At 41.8% G+C, this 26,758-nt stretch overlaps 1 protein-coding gene across 1 annotated transcript in view; it reads right to left on the reverse strand.

Annotated features, from left to right (window-relative positions):
* ITFG1 (integrin alpha FG-GAP repeat containing 1) overlaps positions 1 to 26,758 on the reverse strand; it is a 1,870,060-nt gene that overhangs the window by 1,549,848 nt on the left and 293,454 nt on the right. The window contains exon 8 of the mRNA XM_085639265.1: positions 14,933 to 15,017. Coding sequence (XP_085495391.1) covers positions 14,933 to 15,017 — 85 coding nt within the window. The remainder of the gene's footprint in view (positions 1 to 14,932; positions 15,018 to 26,758) is intronic.

The following is a 26,758-nucleotide window of genomic DNA, read 5'->3' on the forward strand; positions in this document are numbered from 1 at the left end:
ACAGTACAAGCAAAACTGTCTTAAGGTTACCATTGGGAACCTAAGGAGATCTTTCACAAAGGAAGAGAAGTGAGTTACATGGTTTCAGACAATACATTTAACCCTCTTTCAAAAGTTCATGGCAATTGTTGTGCTCCATCTGTACCCATCTACTTGGTCATCTCGGTGGCTTTAGCACCTCGGATAGGAGGACAGATCTCAAGTTAACTTTGGTTGGTAAATTCATGGTGTAACTGGGCCTTTGGGGTAGAACAAGAGAAGCTGGGCATTCAGGAGGAGGAGTGGAAGTAACAGGTCCTTCGATCGACCGTCTGAGGGGTAGGGGTGGGTTTTGTTTAAAAATACCAACAGCAGTGCTCCTGAAAGTAATTTTGAGCATCATCTTCATAGGTGTTTTCCAGAGTATATGTCAACTGGGTAATGTTCCACGACTGTCATCAGCATGGGGACTACAGTGTTTGGGGAAAGTTTAATCTGCATCCTCAGGTGACCCTACCTCCTAGCTAGCCATAAATAGGTCAATTGGATTTATAGGGGTAGCAGGAGGTATACAGGGCAAATGTATCTGTTTGTAAAGAGGAGATAGTTATACTGAATCTTGCTTGTAAGTCTCTCCAGTACTACTAACGATTGTAACTTACATTCTATTGACTGGCAGTATTGTTCAAATTACTGTTCTTGGTTGGCGATCTCTTACGTAATGAGGCAATTTAGCATACTTTGGCTAATGGAAAGATAATATCTGACCTACTGTGTCAGCTTGGCTTCGAATTGTTTGATTTTGGGGGCAGGGACAAAAAATATAAAGAAATATATAACAACCTGTTCCTACATGGCTGCAGTGTCTCCAACAACTTCCATATCCCACCTTTGCCTTCTAGTGCTCAAATGTAGGTTTGTACTACCTTCCATTGAAACTCATGCCATGATCAGGAAAAGGGGGTTGTGAGGACTGGATTATGCGATCCCTTTCCTCATGAGCAATGAGTTTCAAAATCTCTCCCTCTCACCTATGTCTGATGGACATTTGACTTTGAAACTTGTCATAATTTGCGCATGCGAAGTACCTACTAATCTTTGTTTTCTACCTCAACCCTGAGGCATACATGTGCATCAGGATTTCTCCTTTTTTAAACTGTATCATGGGAGATTAAGTAATGCCAGATTTGTAAACATTTCACACACAAAAAAAGCATATACATGATGGATTATTTTTGTTGGAGACAATTCAATTTGTGCACAACCATCAGTCGAAAGTTCGAAGAGACTCAATTTTTCCCTTACGTCAACCTGTCTGTTGTCTTCTCCATTTGGAAAGTTTGCATTAGCCCTGAAAGGGGATATGATGTTGATATGATCCTCTAATTGTTAATGAGTTATGTTTATCTAAAAACGTTGAATGCTTCTGACAATTAGGATATGCAAGAGTGGACGGGCATTATGTCTATTATTGTATTACATCTGCAGGCAGGCAGGACGAGGGGTGGGTGACGGGCTGCTGACTGCGATGGAACAAAACCAAAATAATCTTGTGGTCCCCAGTCTTGACCTAGGGCACATTATGATGACCTATGAGTAGGGGTTGATTTATGGATTAGTACTGGGGTGAGCATGACATAGATACCTAGGATCTATGCTATCACTACCAGGGATTGAGTATAATAAGACTCTAGATACCCACCCTAATCCAGGGGTAGGAACATATTTTTTGGTTCTGAAGAAACGCTCGGGATCCAGTACTGGACCAACATAGCGTGACACATGTTTACCTGAATAGTGAAACCGTGATAGTTCACTACAACACACTCACTGAGTAGTGGCGTATCATAACATTGCGCACACTATCACATCTTAATTTTTTACCTTACCGAGGGTCTCTGAATAAAATGTGATCTCCTTTAGGAAATTTTAAGCTCACACTCTCCACGTTACACATTATACCCCACGCACCTGCATGCGCCGTCAAGGCTGATACAAGAAAAGATCTCCGACAAAGAGCCCTCTCGCGGGACCCATGGGGCATTGCAGAACCGGCCCCACGAGGAGCAAAATGCCCGATGATGAAGCATGACACCCACATGGGTGTGTGAGGCCAATACTTTGAAATAAGAAAGATCCGCCTGGAACCATATATATTCCAATCACACCTTTTCTTTAACATTTTCTATACCCTCTTCACATAGGAACAAGTACCCACACTGATTAGACATGTCAATTATAGTGAGGAGCATGGGTATCGGACCTTAATATGGCTCCTAGTCCCCCTCTTTTTGATCCATCATGTATTATGCCAACAAGCTTGTGTTCAGAAGGTATGGAAGCAGGTGCACTGATCCACTTTCCATTCAGAAAAACTGTGCTGCCTTGCAGTATCTCTTGGGGTTGGGTAACATTAAGTCTTCTTCCTCATTGCTATTTTGTAGGATTTCCTTTTTAATTCTCGGGCCAGAGATCCTGCAAATGTATATCAGATTGTGTTTTACCAACAATATCAGGTATTGATGCCTGTGAGGCACTGCAAGGCACTAAAACAAGTATAGGCTATTGGAGGAGAGCAGGTTCATTGTGACTGAGACAAGTTTAACTTTGAAAGGAGAGTGGTGAGGCTGTTCTCAAGAAGTTACTTAAAAGCTGCAATGAATCATGACACCCTAGCATGCTTGTCTCTTCCTTCAGATAAGTGTGGACACCACTAATTAAAGAAGAGTGGTATGGATTCACTTGGTACAGGCCTCTGTTTGGAGTCAATTTTCTGGTAATCCACAGTTTGGACTGGCCTTCACTCATTTCGTTTGCCACCTTCAGCACATCAGATTGTAAAGGTAGGTATCCCATGTTAATATGTTATCAATAGTGATAAAGATAAATAGGAATAGAAATAATGATTACACTGAACAAGTATGGCCCTTCTCCCACCACACAAAATTTTACAACTTCATATTGAACACATTAAGGATGTACAGAATACAGTTCTAAATCTAAAGGATTTATCAATGCTAGTGTAACTAAGAAACACCAACATCACACTGGACAACCTTGTAAATGCAGAAGTACTGCTCTTTTGCCAATTTAAAAAAATGACTAGATGTAAAACGCAGGCACTTTACTTCATTAAACCACTGCAGTAAACATTAAACTCATTCCATGATCCAGATATGCAATGTCATGGAGAAATCACACTAAAAAGTCAATCAACAATGGAGTCAAAACAAGATGGGCTCCATGATCACTGGCTTCAAGATCAAGGGCAGCTGCTGACACGTTTAAGTGATGGGGTGAATAATTTGGCCCACTGACAGGCACTGCTAAAAACCAGCATTCCCTTTATGCTCAACGACAAGGCTCTCAACTGCGGTCTGTTTTAAACAGTGTTTATAATGTACCATGATTGAGAGCTCTGGAGTTGAGGCTGAAGGCAGCGAGAGTTTCCTGCAGTCTCTGACAGCGAATCAAAATTAACTTTGTTTAAAAAATAAGTGTACTTACCTACTGCCACGGTGCTCCTCTCTGTCTCAGCAGTCCGTGGCTCAAGCACAGGCTCCCAGAGTCTCAGCCAACTCCCCTCTACCAATCCAGACACTGCTCTCATGCTGCTGATAATGTTAAGAAGCATGAGAGAAGCACCAGGATTGGCTGGAGCGGGCCGGCTCCACACTCCTTTAGGCACTGGGGGGCTGAGCCTGCTGTCCACCCAGCTGTTTAAGACAGTGTGGTTTGGAGAGGTTTAAAGTGCACACGTAAGGCTGCCACTGAAAGATATCTGGCCAAAGTGTCATGTGCACTTTAAACTGAAGTGGCCGCCACTCCTTCACTGCTGCCAATCAGCAGCAATGGCCCGCCCCAGACTTGGCTGCCAGCATTAAAAGTAAAGTGGTAATACATGAATTTTATTACCATTTTATTTTTCATGCTTGCTGCAATCGCAGCGGGGGGGGGGAGGTGGGGGGTGGCTGGCCACTCCTCCTACCTACTGGAGGAACCACCACTTTTCAGGATAGGGCAAAAGACCACCCTAAGTCCTTTTAATTGGCCAGATCACAAGTTATTGTCATTTCCGTCTTACGTAAGATTATTGTCTATGGTGTATTTAAGGCCCAGGGCCCGTCCATGCTGTTCTTCAATGTTCCCACAGTCACTCTGATCAGATGGATACATTGATTTTGCCTATATCAACTTCTGCAATTATGCCAATGATACCGAGCTACTGTCAAGTCAAGTTCATTTTTATTTTCGGGTCAAGAGAACTACTGTTCAAACTGCTACTGTTGTGAATCCCTTACAGGGCCCACCGTAATTATCCCCGATGTTAGCCTAACTACACACGTGGTAGGCAGCTTTTACTTTTCACACGTTACAGAGTAACAAACTTGTTTTCATGCCACACTGTTATTTTCAAAATAAGCTGCACATATTTAGTTATTTAGCTTTTATGCTGGAATTTAGTCTGCACATTTTGTGCAACGCCATACAACATTGTGCCCTGTTTTCTTCTGTGGTCGGACACTACCACCTAGACATAATAGAGAGATCCATCTGCTGCTCTTCGAACAGGACAGATCTTATCATATAAGCTGAGACTTGCCTTGCTAAAAACAGAGAGAAACGAGGCTTGCAGAGAAAAGGTCCTGAGACGAAAGAGTTGTGCGCCTGAGATGCAGACCAACTGATTAGAACTGTCACGTATGGGGCCTGGCACTAATGCCAGAGATCTTTAGTATAATACTGTGCTTTGACAGTGAGGGTAGGCTAGGGCTGATTTGTCATTCGCTATGATAGGGCTTTTCATTTTGCACAGTTTAATTGTGCTGATAACATTGCTGACTTGCATATGTCTACTAATTGCAGCATAATAGAGCACGCTAATTTCAATAAATATTGTAAGGTTTCTTTGTGTCTCTTTCCTTTTATTGCAGACACATGTGAGTGGGAGATTGAAAGGTGATGACCTGCTACTGTGACTCCTGAGAGAGTTCAGAGTGTTGTGTTCTGGGGTACTAATTTACCTGTTCCTCTGGAAGGTTAGGAGGGCAGGTAAAGCACTATGAGTAAGTCTGGGTTTAGGCCCATAGGCACTGGTGTAGTATGGTGACTAAGTCCCTACATCCTGACATCCCATGATACCAGGCATAGTTCTGTTTCCAAAACAGAATTCCTGCAACACTACAATCCTCAGAAAAAGAACACACACATTTTGGAATTGTCGCAATTAATCACCAAAAGTGGATGTATTAAAAAATAAATAGTTCTTAGGAGAAAATATATTGTAATGAGTACTGGAGAAGCAATCGGGCGATAAGATATCTGGACCCCTCTCTAGAGATACGTTTAACTCCGTGCATAAGAGTGAAGAAGTCGGTAGTCCTGATGGACTGACTTCACAACGGCATTTCGAAGCACAAAAATGGCCAAAGTCACCTTTTTCCCCATGGGAACCATCTCAAGACTTTCCTTTGCAGAGTTTTTGATAGAGAACACAACCAATCAATCACTCATCAGTTCTAAACTGTTGTCCGACACTACAACATATTTTGCCATCCATGATTACTTAATCAATTGCCTTAAGTGTCACCACTTGTAGTCTATAAAGAAAGCAGGCACTCATTCTATTTCACGCTAAATATTAGGACCATTTCCCATTTTGCCATAGGCACCCAGGTGCTTCTAGATACCACCATTGTGCCATTTACTGTGATAAACATAACCACACACAAACAACGGACTATTAGACTAGGCAAAGGTTTGTCCATCATCCTGTTTACTGATGGGGCACATTTATAGGAGGAAAATAGACATCTTAAGAGGACAAAGCTGTCTGACTGATGTATAGCTGCTCAAATAAGGACTCCAATTGAGCTTAAGTAATATTAAAAAAGATGTAATTACAATTCCTAATTGTTGCAACAAGTCTTGCAGCTGTGTTTGCACCAGCTGCAGTCATTCACTGTTGGAACCATGGAAACGAAAGGATGAGTCACAAGTCAACTTGTTAAAATGCAAGAGATTGTGAAGCAGTAACAGTCACTAAAAAAACATCATGAGCTGTTACTTTTCTGTAGGAATCTGAAAGCGTAGACACTTACGTGCCATTGAGGAGGTAAAGTAAGCTGTGCATAAAATATTCTGAGACCTTTTAATTGAGGCCTACATTTAGCATAAACAGTAGGGTTAATATTACTCTGTATAACACTGGGTTTGCGGCTGGTAGTTTTGTAGCTCACATTGCTGTGAACTCTTCTACCAGGTAGTTTTGGGTGTGGACCACTGCCAGGTACTTTGACGTCTACATTTCGGTTTCATACATGTGACATATGACTCGTGATGACAGTCTCCAAATTGCAAGGGACTTTTGTGTTTGGTGCTAGGTCAGAGAGTGAATGCTCATCTGCAGCGCGCCATATGATTGCTATTTCCATATTTTCATGCCCTCAGGGAGCTGAGAGGGTCGCATGTGACTCAACAAGACAAGCAGCAAACACACTAAAAAGCAGCACATCGCACATCCAACCTCTAAAGCGGAGGTGGGCAGAAAGTAGCAGGCTAGCTTGCAAACAATTAGGACCTTTTGATCCATTGGCTCCTCCCAACAGCATAGATATCCGCACAGAAAAGCTTAGTACAAACAGGAAGGGAAGTCCATGGAAATAAGGCGCAGTTTTGCAAATGTCAGGTAGAGAGATGCTATATCGCTTCTTTTATGGTCTGGCTCGAATGTGCAGCTGTCGCCAGACAATTATGTGAGCATCACTAGGGACGGCTTTGGCTCTGCCCACATGTTGGGAGTCAGGAGTATATGTTTTGATTGGTCAGAAGGTGTGTGCTTCCACACAAGAAATGCATGCCCTCCACGCTGCTGTGATGATTTTATGTATTAAGCTACCTAAACCTGAACCTTTAGGGTCACACACATGATATTGGAATGCTATTAAAGTATCTTAGATAACTAGATAATTTAAGTTGTTTTTCTCTGGCAGCAGCACAGATGGGACAAGGGCACTCCTTAACCTAAATGGATTTTCAGGGCTGGCTTGACAAAGCAACTGTCACCCGGTCTAACCTACACCATTATTCTACAGTTCTTTGCTTCCACACAAATACAGATCTATTCCCATGTTATTTGATTACAATACTTCACATTACCTTACAACATTCTTTTAAAGCCAGACTTATAGGCATTGCTAAAACTTGTTAGCTTGTGAAATGAGCCTGGGTACATGGGCCTTTTGCAGGGGCATAGTATATTTGAATACAGAATACAACCACAGTGCAGTGTCCGCTTTGGACATAGCAGTGCCATGATGAGGTGGTGTGAGAGCTATACACAGTTCTTTAGTATTCCTGAGCGATTCTATTCATTGAAGGTATTACATGAGCACGTGTTTAACATCTATGGTGTGCAAAACCATACAGCCATGTTTTCAGAATTGTGAAATAATGTTGCACACTGTATGGTTTAGGCTGATGCAAAAATGTATAACTACCGATAGGAGAAGATGAGTGTGAGTGAGCAGAAGTATCCTATATTTATGTATTTCAAAGTATTTCTTAGGACGAAGACTCCCAGACAGCACAGCTGTCTGGTTTGCAAAGACATCCTGGAGACATTCTGAAAGCTTTTCTGGCAATGCAACCCACCCATTATTTACCATTGGCCTTATGGCTTGCAACTCACATTTCCTTGTTTTTTATTTGCTGGCTTTAGTTGTAATAGGCTGACCAGCATGTCTTCGTACCTCCCATGGCGTATAGCTTGTTCACCATCACTCCTTGTATTCTTCCATGAGTGCTCACTTTCTTTAAACAGGCTTTTCAATTTTGCAATTATTTTGTCACATATGCTGTGCATTGAAAGACAGAGGTTAAATGTCAGCCTCTATCCTCCAAGAGAGCTTGGTGTTTACTTTACTTTGTCGGTCTTCAAGGGAAGAGGATCTATGTGACAATCCTGCTGAGGACCCATATGAGAGGACCAGCTGTAGGATTTTTTTTTCCTAGCACACAACAGCATTTAATTGTCTGTAAAACAACTGTGTGAATATTTCAGAATATATCAGGATTATGAAAGCATAAACGAAGCATATGTTTTGTAATCCTGAAGTGCGGTGGAAACACATTTTTAATATGATCAAAACAAATCACTACACTGAGGCCTTTAATAATAATGTTCTGATCCCATAGGGCTCAGGAAGCATCCTAGGTAGTATAATTCTCCTTAAGCACTCCAGGAAGGGTTAATGACCTGAAATTCACAGAGTTGATTTAAAGACATTTACAGCGGCGAACCCATCTTTTCTTCTTGGCAGCTTAACCAGCACTGGTACTTGGGTGATGTGGCTTTTAGTGCAGCCGTGTAGTATACTGAAAAGCTCTCAATACCCAAACTCTCATAGCTCTGGAGCCAGATCGCAAGATTCATGGAGCACAGGTCTACGTGTAGTAGTTTGCATTTCCTTTACATTAAGAGATCCTGGAGGTTGTGTACTTTGCAGCATGGAGGTATTGACATTTCCAACAGGTGGGACAACCATGCTTTATGTACTCTACCAGACCTACCAGAATCATTGTTAATGGAGGCTGACGCATTTAGCGGACAATCAGTGGCATAAGAAGTTATGGGGGAAAGATATGCAAATGCCTCTAACCAATTTATTCCCTGAAGCTTGGAGTCTGGAAACATGGAGGTATAAAGGTGGCATTTATCATCCTGGTTAGTCGAACATACATTTGCAGCATCACCCATTTGTTGAAGATGCTCGCAATGAAGTGGGTATTGAGTTACAGCCTAGGATTTTCATGAACCCATCTGCTGAACCTGGCAAGTGAATGTGTTCGGTTTGTACCTAGAGCCAAAATTGTAGAAAGTAGGAGTGGGTACCCCCCCTCTTCTTTTGTATGTAAAACACAGTTGTTGTATTGTCCATGCAGATCAATACAACCTTGTCTGGCAATCTGGTTTGGAAGGCTTTGAGCACCATTTCTAATGTCAATCAATCAAGAACTTTATTTTGGTTCAAAGAACCATAAAAGTACCCTATAGAAACAAATACAAGTATTATAAAACATTCAGCTCTAAAATAAGAAATTAATTACAGAACTAGCCAAATCAGAGCAGCTTACAACTCTAGTACATTCATTTAGAAAAATACAATATAGAGAACTTAATTGCTGAGCCAATTGCCAAATAGACAAGAAAAAACCTCACCAAAAGTCCTAAAAAGGAACTCAATAAAGGGTCCGCTATGCAATCCAGAAATGCTGGATAATAACTTGAGATACTTGTCTAGTTTCATAATGGCTAACATGCACAGTGCACTGAAACACATTAAAACACACCCTAGAGCTTTATTTTTTAGCAGCCATCCTGGATCTGATATACCAAATTGACTGCAGTTAATTAGAGATTGAGTAGATAATCCACCTCCTATTGTCTGTCCCACAAATTCTCAAGGCATTGTGCTGATTTTTTAGCCCAAGATTGCAGCAGAGAGGGGCAATCCACCGGGCATGCTGCTTTGCATAGACACAACCGAAAAATGATAAGTGCTCTTCGTTCTCAACAGGGTGACAGGCCATAGGGCATAGATTAGTGAGTTTGTCACTTCTGCTCCTTTTCAGGTAAAATATGCTAAGGGCAAAACCTTTAGTCTGAATTTAGTAAACAAAACTCTTGTAGACGGAGGATTAACATAATCCAAAACTTCTTTAAAACTGCGGAATAAATCTTTATAGGGTGCCAATTCCCCTGTTGTAAGCACATTATTAGCCGATATCCCCTCTCAAAAGTTTGTGAGGAGTTGCATGCTATAGATCTTTTGACTGTTATCAATAAGGTTTATATGCTGGCAGTTTGGGAGACTTGTCTAGATCCTTTATTGAAAATCAGTATAATTTCAGTCACGTTCCAACAATCAGGAATTAGGGCTCCTGCAGCTATGGTATTGGAAACATTGTTTATATATGGTCCCCATATCAGAGGTTGGGAGCGTTACAGGTCGGAGAAGATCTTGTCAAGGCCAGGTGCTTTCCTTGCTTTTTGAGCCTGGATTGCATGAAGGGTTTCTTCTAGTGTGAATACCACTGGCTCTCCTTTTTCACCCTGGAGGACAAGTGGGGACATAAAGATATTCTTGACCTCCCCATGTGTTAAATCTGCATAAAGAGCTGTGAAATGCTCAACCCACTCCCCTGTGGAAATGTGGCATTCTGGCCGAGAATGAGCCCTGCGCCCATAATGCATAACCAAATGCCAGAACAACCTGCGTTTTTCCCTTTCCTGCTTCCAGCAGGTCCTCCCATATCTTGACTTCCCACTGGGACTTGATGGATTTGATAACCTTGGCAAATTTTTGTCTGCAAGTGATGTTGGGCCTTCCCTTGCTTTTTATAGCTTTAACAAGATATGGTTTAGCCTCTCTGCAATAGTAGTTGAGCCAATAAAGCATTTTTGGGGGGATATTACTGTTTTTATTATTTTTCAGAATAAGTTCTTTTAATCTTACGAACAATTCGTTATGGCCAACCATGGCCTGGGAAGATGTACAATACTGGTCCTCAAGTGTAGTTAGGGCTACGCTTGCAGTTCTACAAATCTCTTCGAAGAAATTCACAGGATTGGATATGTCCACCCATCTCACATTATGTCTGTTAGTCAAAATTGTAAAATGATGTCGAAGTGTCATTGGGCATGTCATAGCCTTAATTTGGGACCCATTTAGTTCGAGTGGATAGTGGTTGCTTTCCTGGTGCTCAATGACCTCCATTTCGGCCATTTCATGACAAATTCTAACATTGATCAATATATACTCAATATTGCTTTTATGATCACCCCTCTCGAAGGTCGATTTGGCTCCGAGGTCTGAGATGGAGAAGCCATTTCACACCCTTAGGCCATGGGACATAGCTAGGGCTACTATTTGCAATGCGGCCATACTCATCCTAATATTGAATCGTCAGATTACATAGAGATGGAATTCACCAACACCCATCCTCGACTCTACTCAACTCTAACATTGGAAGATAGGACCCAAATAGTTGTTAAATTCTCCGAAGATGACCATGTAGTGCCTGGCCCGATGCGTTTCTAAGAGTGTATTCAGGGTTTTTAGAGTCCGGGAAGCCTTGTTGTGAGAGGAAGACCTATTATAGATGTTTACCAGGAGATCGGGGAAGCCTAGCTTCGAAAGACAAGTAGATCAAGTGAAACAGTGCCTATTTCCTTGAATATACAGTTGAGTGCCATTTTGATCCATACAGTTAGACCTCCAGATGAGCTACCAACTTTAGCTGTAAAAGCCTCAATGTTGTACATTGTATAGCCACAAATGCTGTGCTCAGGAGAGGAGGTCCGTTGATCTAACAAAATCAAACCAGCTACCAGTTCAGGCGCTACAAGCTTCTACTAGGTTGAATCCCACTGGCCCTCGTGCGTAGTATGGCATTTCACATGCACAATATCTGAATAAACAATCAAATGTCAATGTCTGACATTTCTAATCCAATGCTAAAGGTTGACTTTTTCACTGAGTTGGAGTCAGCTTCCGATGGGGTTCATGCTCTACAGTTCCTCTTCATGGTCAACTGTGGAGGTGGGTCAATCTTCCCTCACACCACCTATTTCAGTGCCTTTCAAATTTTATTTTAATACACCTTGATGAGACTCAATTGAGATGTTGTACTCCATTTAGGTGCGATGTGCCCACCTTCTACTCCTCTTTTGTCTTTTTGCACCAAAATTCATGATAATGCGGGAAAGGCACTGTGGTGGTACCTTGTGTGACCATAAGAAAGTCGATCTACAGAAATCGAGCATTGAAAAAAGTGCAGACTTTAAAACTTTACTCTCCATACTCCCTCTGTCTTCAGTCATTGCGAGATGACTAGTCAATGCACTCACAAGAGTGAAGCATGCTGAAACAGTCTTCAGCAAAAGTTGTTGCCTTTCTCCATTAGTCCAAAGTAGCTGAATTACAGTCTGCAGAGGGGCTTCAATGCCACCAGTGAAAAAAATGGTTTGACATGTCACAGCCTCCACTTCAAACACAGACCTGGGTCCGGAGATCTTTGTCAATAGACTCAAGCTCATTCGTACGATTTGGGTGCAAATAAGTGTGAAATGTGCCAGGGTAGTTTGAGTTCCTCTTCTGACGGTACACTAGCTATCAGTCCTGGATGGACTGTCCTTTTTTGGTCGGGTATAAAATTAATTAGCTCATCATAGGTTCCATTCTGTAATGCTACAGACAAGCTTAAAACATGGAATGGAATGAAGCCAGAGTAACCGTCAATGGTTTAAACTCACTCAAGAACTTCCAGCAATTACTTTTGATCCAGTTACGTCTTGCTATTTATACAAAGCCACTTAACGATCTTATTTTTTGGACTCAAATCCTATTAAAACACTTGGTCAAACAGTTGATGTACATACCTCCAAGCCTCGGCGACAGCACTGTGTGAGTCGTATCTCAGGGGAGTCACCACAATATTGTAGTAAGTTCTTTATCCGGTTGGTGTGGTGATTGTTATATAGCTTTACCCACAGACTATGTCCCTTTGGGGTCCCCGGAACATGCGTCCATCTGCTTAGGGAGCTTCACCTTGAGATAATTTTGTCCACGTAATGAGAAGATTTCCTTACGTTTAGATTGGCCGTTAATCATATGTTGAGCTTTTATCGATTAAAAATGTATATGTCGTTTCCTTTTATTAGTTAAGAGAATCTATTCCATACTCAGAATTGAATATGTACACCCCAGGAAGCGCAGCACCCCCTTCGTACTAAACAGAATAGTACGTAAGGTTTTAACTTATGGGCCATTTATTTGATGTTGGGTAGTAATTATAAGGTGTGTAAAAAAGCCATACTTGTGGTTCGTATGCTTAGAGAAAACCAAAATGTCCAGCCTATTAAACCAAACTCTTTAAGATCCTGCTGATAAATGGGACCCCCTCACCGTAAATTGATTCCTGGTACACGCCGAAAATTCTAAAAGGACACAGTACCAACCAAGAACAAAAAGGCCATTAAGGCTCCTTCCCTATAATTACTACCCAATACCAAATAAATGACCCGTAAGTTAAAACCTTACGTACTATTCTGTTTAGTACGAAGGGGGTGCTGCACTTCCTGGGGTGTAGATATGGAGCCTTAATGCCTTTTTTGTTCTTGGTTTGTACTGTGTCCTTTTAGAATTTCCGGTGTGTACCAGGAATCAATTTACGGTGCGGGGGTCCAATTTATCAGCGGGATCTTAAAGAGGTTGGTTTAATAGGTTGGACATTTTGGTTTTCTCTAAGCATGTCAACCACAAGTTTGGCTTTTTTACACACCTTATTTGCTTTACTACCAGAGGCCTACCTTATATTTGTGGCCTCACAAAGACACCTGTTGATTATTGTTTAGTATATATGATTTTTTGCACTTGGTGGAAATTGTAGGGGTTCATTTCATTCATTTACTTGTTCTATATAAATAAGACTTATTCACACGCTTTTTGTGTTTTTCTTTCTTTACATGTGCATTTTCTTTCCTTGCATGCATGCATTTTGTGTTTCTCTAGCTCTGCACGTATTTATTTCTCTCTCTTTAATGTATTTCTCTCTCTTTAATGGTTTTCTCACATTACTGACTGCTCTACTCATTTGTAAACAGTTGTATATATTTATATATACCTGTGTGGTGAATATGTTTTTCTCTCTGTGTATATGCTATCAGAATATGTCCTGTGTGTATATATATGTATATATATTTGTATATATAAGATTGTGCATTTATGTATTTATAGGTTTCTTTGTTTGCCCCAGTCCTGATGAGGCCCAAGATATACAGGCTGAAACGCATCCCCTCCATAATTTGGAGAAGCCCTATTCAAGTTTAAATCATGTTGAAAGAAATTATATATAGAATAGTTGGAGGGTAGAGATTCCCCCTCAATTTGTATTCTTTTTCGTTTTAGGGCTATCTTCATTAACAGAATGCTAGTGATAAAATGATTTGCCATCCGTAACGACAAATAGGGTAAAGAGGATGGTGTGATATATATATACCTTTTTTTCATTGCATATATTGATGTATAGTATGTATATAAGTTTGTATGTATTGTCTTGAATAACTCTTTATAACTACATATATATAAAAAAAAATTGAACTACTATTAGGTTTTGGTGTCATAAATTGATAACAAAATCATTGGATAATATATATAATCCAGAGGAGGGATTAATTGATTTTTTCTTCCATTATTAATTCTACGTGGTATTGATTCCATCGTATTCTTTTTATAAATCTTTTTATCAACATAGCTCAACAGAACATACAATAAGCATTTCCATCAGTGCACAGGAAGGCAGGCAGAGTACTTCACCAATAGTATGTTTACAGGGTGTTTTCAGGCCATCGCATTATTGTTCATACTTACATTGTGTGAGTCATATAAGGCATGGAAGAAATGCACTATTCCCTAACAACTGGCCAAAGAAAAGACCATGAATATCAAGAGCGGTCGAGATTTTCTTAATGGACTCCATTAAACGCAATACAATGTGTTTGATTCAAATTAATGATGGCCAGGATACATTCATTTTATTCTGTTTATTGACTTACCATTAGTGGTTGCAGAGGCACTAAGCAGAGCTGTATAAACTAAGAACATCCGGTCGAAAAATCATCAATAATCATCAGTGTTCTGCTAAATATATCTTTAGGTGAATCATTCAAATAACCTAAACTACAAATACAACTGTCGTCGTTTACACATGCAAATGCAATGAAATATTTCCAAATACAAAAGTTAAGGCAGCACAATCTTCTTTTTCATCTACTTGCACATATTTTGAGCATTTAAAAAAACGTCCTCAGGTTATATAAGTACCAGACACTTAAAATCAGTAAGAGAACACCAATGCAAAAGAAAATAAACATGCCGAAAAGTTAGCTTACCAAAGTCTGCAAATACTGACTGTCCAATTACCAATGCCTTGGGAGGTTTCTCTGTGGTGTATGTGGCATGAGAAAAATTCCCATCCTGTATTAAAAAATATTGCATCTTTATTAATATGCACAACTAAGCGGTAAACCATAGTTATTCAAGCAACAAGAAAAAGACAAGACTGCTTTATTGCATGGCATCGAAGCCTGTTTTTTTAAAATTTATGCTTTACGTTCGGTAACTCACTGTCAACAGGGATATCTTTTTTAAAACTACACGAGGAGGTTTAATGATATACCAAATGACTTGATTCCTTCCATTATATTATTGCTCCATAGACTTCACGACTGCTGAAAAACTGCTTTAGAAACTTCCTGATTGCGTGAATTAATCAACTGCATATAACCTTAAAGAAACGCCCTTCAGGCTCAGTCGTGATGTCACAAGAAACTGAACAGCTACTGTTCGCCAGCCAGTAAGGTGGCTTTAGAAGGATGAGCCTTCTCCAACCACATCCACTTTACAGAATGTCTACACTTTGTATCATTACAGGTCAGTGTCCTAAAAACTGGACTGGACGAGAAGCAGCAACTGTACTTTGAAGAACAGATCCCTCAAAGCCGGCTCTCTCGAAACAAGATCCAGGAATGGTATCCACTGTATAAGAATAGGCTCGCTTAATCGGAATGCCTTCTTCGAATTCACTTCCTATTAGAAACACCACAACCTAGTACGAAGGTGCACAAAACAATCAGATAACAATTTATCCACAAAGGCATGGGAAGGATTGGAAAGCAAAATAAAAAGGTCAGTAATTCTGACCTGCACTTAAATTGACTCCACAGTACTGACTACCATTATATTGTTAGGTAAACATACATATGGATATATAGATGCACTATTAACCCCATAACTGCACAGGATTTTCCTAGGGGTGGGTGAAGAATTCTGCTAAGCCGGTAGAGTTCGCGGAGTTTTGCCGACTCTGCGCATAGTTCCACAAAACTCTAAAATTACATGCTAGACCACCTCCCAGCGAGATTTTTCAACACTGGCGCTCGCAGCAGGTCGCAACTGATTGTGTTGAGAAATCTGCCGCTCGCGTAGAATATCTATGCGAGCGGCAGAAAGAAGCAGTGCTCTCTGGCGCGATGCGTAGTGCCGTTTGCAGTGATTTTATAGTGCGGGACAAACTCCTGGCGCTAAAAATCAGTGCAAGCAGCGCACTCTTCTGCTCACAGAACCCTGCGCAGCGCAGCAGAGTTTTTGGGCACTCACAGAGTTCCGCGGAGCACAACTCCGCATACTCTGCCCAGGCCTACTTTTTCACCCCTGGGCTGAGCCTTTTTTCTTTCTTTATTTTAATTTTATATACTATTTGGGGTAGTTCTCGCTTATGCCTGCATAAAGTTTTTTCGAAGTTAGATTTCTTTTAAATGTGCAATTTTGGGTGACAAATAATGTGTGTGAATAAGTCATTTTATGATGAATAATACTCTTAATCAAGGAATGATGTCGCATTTAAAACCAATTGATAAAAATGTTTAGAAATATGAATGATAATGTAGTTTAGTTGTGCCACATTTTCGTGAAGACATCATTTTATTAAAAACAGAAGCAGTTTCTGGTGTTCTGTTCATCCAGCTCCTGCTCATTCCCACTCCCAATCAATGTCTCCTGCAAGGCCTTTCTCCCCACAGTTTCCGCAGAGCACATCACAGCGTGACGTAATTTCCTGAGCGTGGACTGTGAATGAAGCTTTTCAGAGTGCTTCTGATGTAACTTTTCTTGAAGGATATTGCTGCTAGTAGTGCGGATACCGTAATGCTAGCACATTAATGTATTGGTCTTTGTTGGAGAATGTTTCATATTATGTTTTGCACCTCCGGGCTTCTGTTGCTGTGGAAGGCAATGGACGATTTTGATTATTCTTAGAAGAGGGATAATGCTATAGATTTTTTTGCGACTATCCATTTTCTGGTTTGTCTAAAGTGTACTGTCGATAATCACGCTATGCTGAATGTTTCTCATTGTTTATGCATTAAAAATTGTATGAAAACCGATGTTTTTTATGTGGATCTGGTAACTTTTACTTTTACTCACAGACTGTCCATTTGGGGTTTATTTTCCCATAGAACTCTGTTCACATGGACAGGACTTTAAATCTCATACCTTTGCTATTTTTCTCTTTAGATATGCGGGTAGCAGTCTTGAACCTGACAATTCTGACTTTGTACTTCTGTATCAGAGCCATCAGGGAAAGCATGGAACTATTTGTAATTCCTATCGCCATTTGTAATAAAACTCTATAAGTTCCCATTGATCTGGAACTTAGTTCTTGAGTGACACCAGACCCAATATTTGATTTTACTTTTATAGTTTTGGGGTGTTCAAAATATTGGAGTAAAGTAAACTATTGGGGTTCGGGTTCCCACACACATAAGGTATCCATGCCATATTTGCACCCTTTTTGACAACATCATGGGGACTCTAAAGGTACCTATGGATTGTGGATTCCCCAAGAGGGGTCTGAGAAAGTAGCCAAAATATAGCTACATTTTGGAGATTTTTTGGGGTGGTAAGAATGGGAAAAAATGTCTGGTATATCTCCTAAAAATGGGATCAGCAAAACGTTTTTTTGTGCTAAAAATTACAATTTTCTCAGCTTACAGGAACATGCAGAGCTGTATGGAAAAAAAAAATGAAACCACAGTTTTAAAATTTTTATAAGTAGCAGCTAATTTTTGCAAATGTTTGCACTTTCAACCTACTTCCAGTTTGTGGTGGAAACAGATGTGAAACCCATGGGTGATGCCAGGAAGCTATACATTTCTGTAGACAAATTCTGAATTTAGCAAAGGGTCATTTATGGAGATCCCTCATGATATTCCCAAACAAGGTAACTGTTGAAATAAAAAATATGCAAAATGGGTAGGAAAAAACAGCCCTTGAGACAACGCTTTCATCTGTAACTTCTTGTCACAATAGCCTATTCACAAAAACAAATCAGTGGTACTTCCGCTAGACTCTTTTGGTTCGGGAATATATAAGATTTGTAAGTTCGCCAAGAACATGAGGTACCCAGATCCAACAACTGAGCTGCACCTTACAAAGATGTTCTTTTTTTTAAAAGCTTTATTTAAATTTTACAGCCGTACATAGCATACTAACAATTAGACAATTGGCATGGCTCGATTCAGATGTAATCATGACATTCATTATTTGAGATGGGATAAAAAGAATTACAGATTTTCCAATGCTGTCACAGATTAACAAGGCGGACATCTTTAACCTGTTCAACACACACACACCCCGGTCTGGAGATGCTCCAAATCCCCCTCTATGGTGGTCCACTTGCAATGACCGCCATTCCCCCTCTATAGCACTTCAAGTAACAACCCCCCCCACTAGTATCCCTGTTGCACACTTTACTATCCATAAGAGGCATTTAGATTTCCTTGCTATCAGCGCGTCACCGATTCGTCCTCCCCTTCGCTGGATTATTGGGGAGACTGCAAATCGGTAATAAGTACTGATGGGTATCAGACTGGGTATTGCAGTACGTCATGTCCACGTGCCTTTCTCTCAGTGTCGGAGGTGGTACCCATCCCCATATTAGTACTATTCTATGCCTCGCAAGCAGCAAGCTCGGCTTCAGAAGGATGACCAATAGTACCTCCTTCATACAGGGTGGCATACAACCATCCTTTACCATCTCCTCATATAGTGTCATTAGGTGGGGCACAAGTACTTCCTGGTACGCCTTATAAAAGGTCACCATCAACCCATCAGTTCCTGGTTCCTTACCGCCAGGCATACCATTCAAAGTTGCTATTATTTTGGTTGGGTGCAGTGGGGCCATTAGGTGCTTCCTGTACTCCACCGTTAGCCATTTCATGCAAGGTAGTTCATAGTAGCTCCCTCCTCTGACGATGGCCTCGATGTGTATAAATCCGTGTAGTACCGACAGAACAGTAATTTGTACAATGGTGTCTCCTGTTCGTCCTTTTGCATTCAAATTGTTTCATCCTCACGTTTGGGGCATAAAAGTGCTGTCAGCGTGGCTCTAGGCCTCTCGGCCTCTCCCACTCTCCATTCGCCTGTGCGGTCAAGTACTTCCCCAGATGATTAATTTCGCTCTGTGCAGTGTCGTGACATTCTTCTAACTTGGCTTGTATGTCTCCCAATAATCTCTGTTCTGCTGTCTCCCTATGTTTCCTTTCCAATTCTCCAATTTCTACCTCCAACATAGCCATCCTACCGCATGGGTACGGGATCACCCCAGCGTGTTTAGAAATAGTGACCCCAGATATAGACCTTAAAGGTCTCCCAGACCATCCCAAATATAGATACCAAGCCAACATTGATGCAGAAACAAATCACCTATCGCCTGAGCAAGTTCTTCTTTGAACACTGTATCTAGAAAGGAGTACTGCGGGAACCGTCTTGTAAATGCGTTTGGGTTAGACTGTGCAATTCTAGCTCTATAAAAACTGGTGAATGATCAGAGTATGTGTGCTGCCAGGGTTTGCAGCAGTGCACCCACTGTATCAAGCTGTGGGATATTAACAAGAAGTCAATTGACGTACAAATATTGTGCACTGTAGAGTAGTGTGTATATCCTTCCCCTATGGGGTACTTATGTCTCCAAATGTCCTACAAACCATGCTGAGACGCAATCTCTTGGAGGGTCCAGGCTGGTGCTGAGGGATGCCGGCGTGGACCTTAAGAACAATCTCGATTGGGATCCAACACACAATTGGAGTACCCACCCCAGATCTGCTGGAGGTCCCCCCATTTCGTTAATTTGGTAAAGCGAGCTATGACATATCTGCTGCCTTGATCAGTGCACACCTCTTGCAACTTTACATCTGCGCCCTGTCTGACCCCAATTAGCACACATCTAGATTGTGTGGTAAAGAGCTCGCAAAGCAAGTACCCTGCTACTCCCGGGTGCAAGATACTTTTCTTGCAGCATAGCGACACCAATCTTGCTTTGCTGCAAGTACACCACAACCTTCACACATTCCTACTGTTGTTTAGGCTTCAGACGTTCCATGTAAGAAGCCTGATCAAAAAAGGGGTTGGTGTGCCCTGTGTTGTGTGACCCGTGTCATCTGCCATTCTCCCACATCTCAATCAATCTCATCCTAGCAGAAAGTATAACATTAACAGCTAGCAGCCATTGCCAATGCAGATTAATCAGCTGAACTAAACAAAACCATCCCTCCACCCACACTGTGAGGCCCCAAAACATACACAGTGAAAATATATCCCTGCTAGTCCTCCCATTACGTGGCACACACACGTGGATAGATGTCGCGGGGTCGGTAAAGCACAGGGGCTGTGCAACAGACATCGTGCATGTTATAACATTTACATAACAATTGTGATGCATGCACCACCTCGCCTACCTGTACCGCCCCATCCTGCATGCCCACAAATCCTGAGCTTGCATTCAAGTATGTTGAGGGCAATAGAGGAAACAAATTAACACAGAGGCCCACTAAAACCAAGACTGTGAACACATTACCCATCAGCAATTGTCCATCACTAGCATTCCTAGCACCTCCTTCAGGCAACATATGGCAAATGGTCAGCAATCAGCTGTAAGCAAGCAGTCCCTTAACATTACCAGTACAGCAAGTGGTGTCCGCCAAGTTGAGGAGTCCAACAGGTAGTCGCAAGTTGCGGATCTCCACCAGTCAGTGCAGTCGATGTGCACTTCATTCATCCGGGTCCTTTGAAGCCACTGCACAACGCTTGAGGAACTGGTGCACTTGTTTTAGATCCACAAAAATCAACGCTTTATCGTCCCCCCATTACCCGCAAGTGCGTGGGATACAGCATACTATACTCCAGCTTCAGTTCCTGGAGTTTGTGCGTAGCTGAAAGAAACTGCTTTCGAGCTTCCTGAACCTGCTGTGTGAAATCAGGGTAGAATGCTAAGTCCATACCCTCATAAAGCAGTACTTTGGGTTCTCACGCCCTACAAAGCACCGCATCCCGATCCCTATAGTTTAGTAGGGATGCTATAATAGGACATGGCTTTGCTCCAGGTATCGGTCGCAGAGTCAGGTGGGCACGTTCAACAACAAAGATGTCTGAAAATGTCTTGCGCCCCAATACGTTTGCAAGAAGTCTCTCTGCAAACCTTTTCATATTGTCAAGGTTTGTGGACTCCTCCAGTCCCACAATTTGGAGGTTGTTGCGACGTGATCTTGCTTCAAGATCCTCCGTCTTTGACTGCAGTACCATCTTCTCCATTCGTTTTTGAGTTGCTGACGCACAGACATGCGCATTCTCCGAGACACGCCTTTCAACCATGTCTAGGTATTTATATGTTTGTCAAGGTAATCCAACATGCTGTCCATTCGGAAAGTAAGGACGTCTATCTACCAGTCTAATTTAGTGAGACTGAGAAAATATGAATTTTATGATCAGTTATGTCCCCTATCTTAGACCCCAACGACTCCATGTACATGCTACAAGTACATGTATGTTCCCTCCAGTTCCAGCTATGAAGACGCAAATACATGTGCGTCCAACGCCAACATGTCCTCTTTCAGATCCGCCATAAATGGGTCAAATAGTCCACTCCTAAGTATGATTGGCCACCGACTTTATATGGTTCACTTTTCACGTTTTACAGTTCAGGCGAGTAGGCCCTGAATTCTGTCATCAAGCCTTTTCCTGCTTCTGCCTCTGAAATGCTCCAGCCTGGACCTGCATCCGTGTCCATGAACTTTGTCCTACTCCCTGCGCGGCTAACGGTGCCTGACGCGGCCTGTTGCCTGCCAAAAACTGTATTCAGCCTTCAAGTTATCTGCTCCGCTCCTCATCCAATGCATTCCTGTCTAATAGTTTAGGTAAACATCCTTCCAGCTACCGAGCAAAGGGCTCAGCCTCGCTGTCTTTATGCAAATAATTCATAGCCCCTGTTACCATGGAAGATTCCTGCCCCCTCGCATCTCATGTAGACACATAGACGCTTGTACATGCACTAACAGTCAGTATAGAATAGATTCCGTCCGAGAGACCTTTCCTTTTGGATAAAACAGTTCCTTAAACAAAGATATTAGATACGATTTGGGATTAGGTTGACCTGACCCCCCAGACTTCTGTCTCCATATGTAGAGCTAAATGTCAATTCCCCTTCACCCTCTAGTTGCACGTCAATCACACGTCAATCACACGTCATGCGGCTGCGCGCGCATCTCTGCCAAATATTTCTGCTGACACTGCAGGATTCTCTTATGGATCCACCCACTTGTGACATCATTTTAAATGACGTTTCTAGTATACGCCTGTATTTACGCCTATTTTTCATTACGTATGTGTATTCTTATCTGTATTATCAGCAGTTACGCCTCCTGCATCTGTCTTAATGCAATGCTTTTCATATATATATATTGTTACGTGTCAATAATGTATTGCCTATCCCTTCCTGAACCTTCGTGGTGATGGAATAAGATTGCCTAGTTCGAACTATAATTCCTTTGTAAGGAATAAAGCCCTTTTCAGAACCTCTAATACCACGGATTCTGCCTCTTATTTTGACTGAGTTATTCTTACTAGACTTTACCGCATAAAAAAATAGTACAGGTAATTTAAATATTTACCACATAAATTGGCGCCCGAACAGGGACACTTTCTCATCTCACGCGCCGGAGGTGCGTTGCAGGCCCGGTCTCCTGCCACAGCCGGACGGACAACAACGCGTACCCGCAGGATTTCCTGTATCTCCCTCCGGCCAAACGGGGGTGACTGAGGCTGCGATCAACACCCAGACGAGGCGGTGAGAAGTGCGAAGTATTCCGACCAGAGCCTAGCTGAGAGAGCAAGATCCGAGGTATACAGAGGCCCACCAGGTTCCGAAGTTCCGAGTCGAGTCGAGTCCAGTCCGGTCCAGTTCAGTTCAGTTCCGAGGCCTTCCGTTCCGTGCTACCCGGTGAGTACCGTTGCTGGGGAGGCAGTTAGACGTGCACATTAATTTGTGCCGGTCCTGACGGGTTTGGGTACACAGATCCGGTCTGCACTGTTTTAGCAGTGTATCTGTACTGTTTAGCAGTATATCCAGTATGTTCATGTATATAATTCAATATTATCTAGTATTAGTATTATGTCAGTAACTAGTTTTCTTCTAATTATCATTGTTCGTTAAAAGTTAAATGTTAAATGTTAAATGTTTTTACTGTGTTCAAAAATTGTGGTATGAATGAGTGTTCATTATTGTGTTTATTGTATTAATTGTGTTCAAGTTCGGTTCAAGTAAGAATCAAGTAGGAAGGTTTAAAGATGCCGTTCTTTTCAAAATTAAGACAGATCAAAACTAGAAAAGGAGTACTCGAAGAAGCTGTTCCCATTCCACCTAGGGACACTCCAGGGTATTTTATGTATCATAAACATGGCCTAGATGCTGTATTATATCTTGACTTATGGGTGGACTACACCAAGGATCTAGCAGAAAGTCAGAGGTGGCCAGCAGCTGGGACATGGGATGCAGATTGCATCATGAGAGTAGAAGAAGAATTATGGAAAAAGAAAGCCAGACAGTCACAGAAAGATGCCATTGAGTTATGGCGTAAAGAATCGCATAGGCGCACAGAGAAAGCGCTCAGACTGGAAGAGAAAAGTAGAGAGAACTCAAATAGAGCCCGAGAAAACGTATTAGTTGAGGAAGGTATCCGAGTAAAAACAGAACAAGTAGACAGACAACGAAATGCTCTTATGAATGGTATGTATCCTCTTTTAGCCGAAGGTTTACCTAAGGCCACCCCGGGAATACCAAAAGATTTGCCACCCCCATTACTCCCGATTAAAGCACATCCCAAGACCGCAAAAGATATTTTCCTTTCCTCCTATTTAGACGATGTAGCTCCGGAATATGTTAATGTTCCACCACACACGCCACCTGTCGATGGTGCTCAACGCCGAGAACAAACTCCTCCGCACAATCCCACGGGTCCATCTGTTTCCGCCGCTTTTCCTGCATCCACAGTCTCTACCTTACATCCCACGAATCCTTTCGTGCCTAGCACCTCAGAAGGTGCGACAACAATTTTTGCCACGCCACCATCACGAAGTAAATCGTCTCTTAGAGATTTAGCAAACCAACGTACACCCCAAATAGCAACGTCCGACATGTTTAAAGAACATCTTGTAGATTGTAGATATGATCCAGTGCCCGGTAAAAATGACAGAATGCTGCTATCATCACTACGTATACGACGAGCTTCAATATATTTAACGACGCTACCAGGAATGATTAAACATTTAGACAATATATATCGCTTTGTCCAAACAGGGCAAGGCCCTGAAAGTATTGACGAAGCCATGGAATACCAGAAAGCGGATATACAGAGACAACTGTTACGTTTCTTCATAAACTGCTTGATCAGAGACAGAGATAGGTCCGAGGTAGACCAGGATGAAATGCAAGTACTTACCCGATGGGGTCAGAATATATCAGAGGGAAAACATGATAAACAGACATGTATAGTAGCTATGTGCCGAAAGATCCGCAAAGAAGTAGAACGAATACATAAAGCCAGATTGGAGGCAGACAAAACTGAATCAGAGGGAGAGGAGGAGGAAGAATCAGAAATGCCCACAGGACAATTAGAAACGATAGCCTATGTAGGTAGGGGAAGACCTTGTAACAATACCAGATACTTTAATGACCCGATACGTCCGATACGTCCAGAATGTAACAGACATTTTCAAGTCCCTATGTTAAACACGAAGTCCCCTGAACACTTATTCCAGGTTGCTGATAAATTACTCCGAGACCGAAGGGGGTATCATATGCTTGATTCTATGGATGAACAAGAATTAGCCAGGTCAGCAGTACAATGGGCTGACAGTTCTGAAAAATACAGTGATGATGCGTTGGCACACACGTTTTTGAATCTTACTCCAGACGAACAGCGTTTAGCTGGTATATACATGATACAACACCTCGTTATATTATATAGAAGCCAACACTCCGATCCTGGTCCCCTACCTGATATACTGATAGAATTACTCACGAATAAATGGAGAGGTTCAGGTACTGATTTAATTAAGGAAATTCTAGAATATCGACACCAGTACATTGTCTTCGTATGCCCAGAACATGTTTCAGTTCCCCCCAAGTTGGAAAGAAAAACGTATCACATAGACAGACAGAATCCCTTACGCGAAGTACACCCAATCAGAGGTGAGGACAATATTTTTAAACGCGTGTTTGTGTACGCGCCCATAACTAAAATTGAATTATTAGAAATGAAGAAAGTAGTACCTAGCCATGACAAAGACCCAGCAGGTTTTCACCGTGAGATAAAAGACATGTTACTCATGGGAGAGTATACTTACCCGGACATTATGAAAATATTAAAAGTCCTATTACCCGCCGGTATTTACGAGACACTCAAAGAAAAGGAATGGGAGGTGGGAGACCAAAAGATAGATTGGACAGCATTAGAAAACGAAGAAAAGGCCCGAGCTGCAGGTTCAGGGCTTGGGGAAAGGACTGCAGCATTACCAGGATTATTAGTGCAGGTACTACCACGTTTATTAACTACGAAAAAGGAAGACTGGGGTGCAATCTCAGCCTGTAAACAAAAACAAGATGAAGACACTAGTGATTTCTATTCCCGATTTGAAAAATGTTTTGGTATTAATAGTGGCATAAAAGCAAGTAGTGAGTCATATCCACATCTGTTTGTGACAAAATTAGTTGAAAATTCTCTGCCCCAAGTTAAGAGTAGAGTATTAAAATTCGAGAGTACTTGGCAAGGTAACACACCGTCACAGATGTTACAAATGTTACAATATCATCACAATAGAATTAGAGAAGAACAAGAACATGAACAAAGACGTATGAAAGACCCGAAAATGAAAATGCTCGTTGCTCAGTCAGTTCCAGCTGACGGTCATAAAAAGGGTACGACACAGTCAAATGATACAGTAGGTCCTGTTAGAGGGACATGCAACTATTGTAAACAGCCAGGTCATTATATACACGATTGCGCAGTTCTGAAACATAATATCTCTACGGGTATAACGAAAGAGAGACCACGTCCGCCTAGACAGGATCAGATCCAACAACAAGTACCTCAGAATATACAGCCTATGCCAGCTGTACAACAGACCGCACCACAACCACAACAACAACTACAACAACAGCCACAGCCTATTGCTGCAACACAAAACACGACACAACCGATGTACCAGTATGCACAAAATGACTACCCAGAGTATCAGCGCTACACATGAAATAGCCTAGAGAGGGAAGTTGGCTTACCCCTCATTGAGGTTCCAGTAGATCAAGAGGGTCCTTATGTACAGAGTCAAGTATTGGGGAAAGACAGAAAGTTTCTACTCGATACAGGGGCAAGCAGAACAACTATCAGTCACAGCGAAGTCCCAGGGGCACCCCTCTCAGGCTCACAAAATATTTCCCTTGGTTTTTCAGGAAAGCCTACTATTAACGAAGTATCACAACCCCTTGCATTCACAGTCGGTCCGTTAACACGGACTACAGATCTATTACTTACGAAATCATGTCCAGAAAACTTGTTAGGTATAAAAACATTGAAGGCTCTAGGAGCTGTAATATGTTGTTCTCCGGAAGGAGTACGACTATTTTTGCGTGACTTTAAAGGTCACTACGTGTCTAGAGACATGGATCACCGGTTACAGAATCTACCTGCACATTTATGGGCGCAAGGCCCCACTGATGTAGGTTGTATGCACATTACACCATATCGAGTCACAATCAAAACAGGAGTGGTACTACCACGAATACGACAATACAAGTTACCCCCAGATGCTGTTGTGGCTTTACTGCAAAT

This window comes from Triturus cristatus, chromosome 12 (genome assembly GCF_964204655.1).
Source record: "Triturus cristatus chromosome 12, aTriCri1.1, whole genome shotgun sequence".
Taxonomy (NCBI): Eukaryota; Metazoa; Chordata; class Amphibia; order Caudata; family Salamandridae; genus Triturus; species Triturus cristatus.